The following is a 2,555-nucleotide window of genomic DNA, read 5'->3' as shown; positions in this document are numbered from 1 at the left end:
TTTTTCAGGTAGCGTATAGTTTTAAAATCGTGTTTTATGAAATATAAAACGTCCCTGCGACACTAAACGTTCTCTCAGAGGATCAATAAAGCGCTAAAGCTAAATAATCGACCGAATTACAAAACCCCCAAATGCCCGTTCCGAGTCCCTTCCTCTTCGTTTAACTGACAGAAATGGAACAAAATGTACATTTACAATTTAAATTTAAGACTTTTTATTCATGCAGGGAATAAACAAACACTTTAGGATCTTAACCTCGGTATTTAAATGAGTTATTTCGTGGCTCCGGTCGTATTTTTCTGCTGTAAAAAAAGCATATTTAATGTTCTGTAAATAACAGACGAAGCTTTGAGTTGAAACGAAATAAGGCGGCTTTCCGTCTTCACCTCTAATATCAGTCATCCCACGCACAACATCTGGCTTTCCAGTAACTCAAGACATTTAATGGAAGTTCGTCCTCTTGTCGGCTGTGATTTTTGGCAGAATATTCTTCCCGTAAACATCTAATGCACCTCATCTCCTGCATTTACCTTCATTTAGCTTTTTTCTTTTCCCGGAAACCTCTCCTCGGCTCCCGTAAAAGTTTCCTGGGAGACTTTTTAAAGAATCTCGGGGGGCTCGGAGGTGAAATAATGTGCTGCCGCTGCCGAATTACTGCCGCGTCCAAATGATATTCAGTCCCGGCGTTTCATCTCTGCCATCGTTACCGCCGGCCTCAAACTCGCCGGCTTAAATCCGAGTAATGAGGCGGAAAACGGTGATTTCTTCCCCTCCTCAGACGGAAACATTAGTTTTGAGGAAACAGTGTTGACGGACGTTTGCGTTTGCTCTAATTGGACGGAGGTCTTGCAGCGCAGCGAGGACGGGAACTTCATCCGTCATTTACTGCATGAAACTCAACTTGTGGTGACGTGTTTCTTGGAGGATTTTACTGTTAAACAAAACATTTGTTTCTGTTTTCACTGCTTTCTCTGAAGGCTTTTACATTCGTCAGCCTGCAAATTAAACCGCGTTCGTCTCCAATGAATCGAGCGAAAGGGTCGATATTAAAATGAAAAATTAATAATGCACAACAGCTGAGTGAAAAATGAGTGAATTCAAGTGTAAACATCGAAAGTTTANGACGCCATCACGACGGTAAACATTGGTCAGACACACCAGGTGAAGGATATAAGCTGTGCTCGATCTTGCCGACGCTCTTGATGACCTTGTTGAGTCGGTTCTGCAGGTCCAGCAGGAGGCTGTACCAGCCCTCGGACAGCGACGTCACCAGACCTGCAACACGACACACGACACGGTGAAGCCACGACACAACCCACGAACAAACAACAACATCATTAGTGTGACTTTCAAACTAAAGCGCTTCCATAATTTAAGCTGTTGTGAGAAACCTCTGAGTTGGTTACTCTGAAGCTCTGGGGAAGTCAAATCAAACTGACGGCAAGAAGAGAGAAGAAGAAGAAGAAGAAGCAGGAAAGTTGTGAACAAAGAGCTGCAGCGATTTGCGATGCGGAGCTCGTTCCTCTGCGTCGAAAGTCCTCAAAGTGTTTTGGGATCCGTGTGGAGGACAACAGGGCCGCAGATGATCATAATTATCATCACTAATTAAACTTCTGCTCAGCCTTTAATTCTTGCATTAAACCGTCTGAAATGTCAGAGAACAGGAAAAACAAAAAAAACCTTTTACACATTAATGCTTCATCCTTGTTTTTCATCCTGCAGTTTAAACTTTAATGACACCTGTATAGTTTTCTTTCTCTGCTGTCGTTTGCATTATTTATCTTTACTCTCGGCTCCTTGTCGTCTTTTGTTGCGACAATCGAAGTTACTCAGGATTTAAATCAACGTGAGCGGAAGAAAAGAATTCACACGATCTGAGAAGAAGTTTCTGATGAAAAAAAGCAAAATAAACCAAAATGAAATGACGTTTTCTGGCATTATTGCTTCATGTCAAGAAACAGCTGCAAATAAAACCTTCAGCTCCGTGAGAAGCGATAAAACGACGAACGGGGTTGAATTGAACAGATAAAAGATGGTTTTCTGCATCATTTTTGTTCATTCAGGGTTTAACTCAGACTCTTATTGCAGCTTTTTGTGCTGAACTTTAATAACACAAAACCAGGAAACTGTTTTTACCCTCTAAGGCTGGTGTTTGACTCTGAACCTTTAAATGCAGATGCGACTACCTGTGCATGTTTAAACCTCCAAACAGACTAAAAATGGAATATAATGGCAATGAAAACACATTAATCTGCTTTTCTTTTGTAGATTTTCTGGATGTTCAGTTAAAACTTGGATTTAATCTTCACTCGTGACTCGATTATTTGCACATCGTCAAACCAACAATCCAAAAGCGGGACAGAAAACTACCAATCGACTCAAACTGTAATTGCAAAGAAGCAACACAATCATAGAGTGGATTTATATTCCACTTATTAGCAGAAAGGACTTTTTTTTGTGGGTGTTTTTTGTTGCTTTCAGAGCAAAATCGATCTCCTGTTTCACTTGTTTCAGTAAACAGGAGATTTATCGACAAAATCAGCCTCACATGATGA

General features: G+C 40.9%; 1 protein-coding gene across 1 annotated transcript in view; it reads right to left on the bottom strand.

The window, feature by feature from the left end:
* The window catches only part of ddb1 (damage-specific DNA binding protein 1), an 82,260-nt gene that overhangs the window by 9,562 nt on the left and 70,143 nt on the right, over nucleotides 1–2,555 (bottom strand). Inside the window, exon 25 of the mRNA XM_008296942.1 lies at nucleotides 1,173–1,275. Within this exon, the coding sequence (XP_008295164.1) occupies nucleotides 1,173–1,275 (103 nt within the window). The remainder of the gene's footprint in view (nucleotides 1–1,172; nucleotides 1,276–2,555) is intronic.

Source organism: Stegastes partitus, unplaced genomic scaffold, assembly GCF_000690725.1.
Source record: "Stegastes partitus isolate 25-593 unplaced genomic scaffold, Stegastes_partitus-1.0.2 Scaffold1170, whole genome shotgun sequence".
Taxonomy (NCBI): Eukaryota; Metazoa; Chordata; class Actinopteri; family Pomacentridae; genus Stegastes; species Stegastes partitus.
Note: the sequence above shows the minus strand (reverse complement) of the source record. Positions and strands in the feature narration are given on the sequence as shown.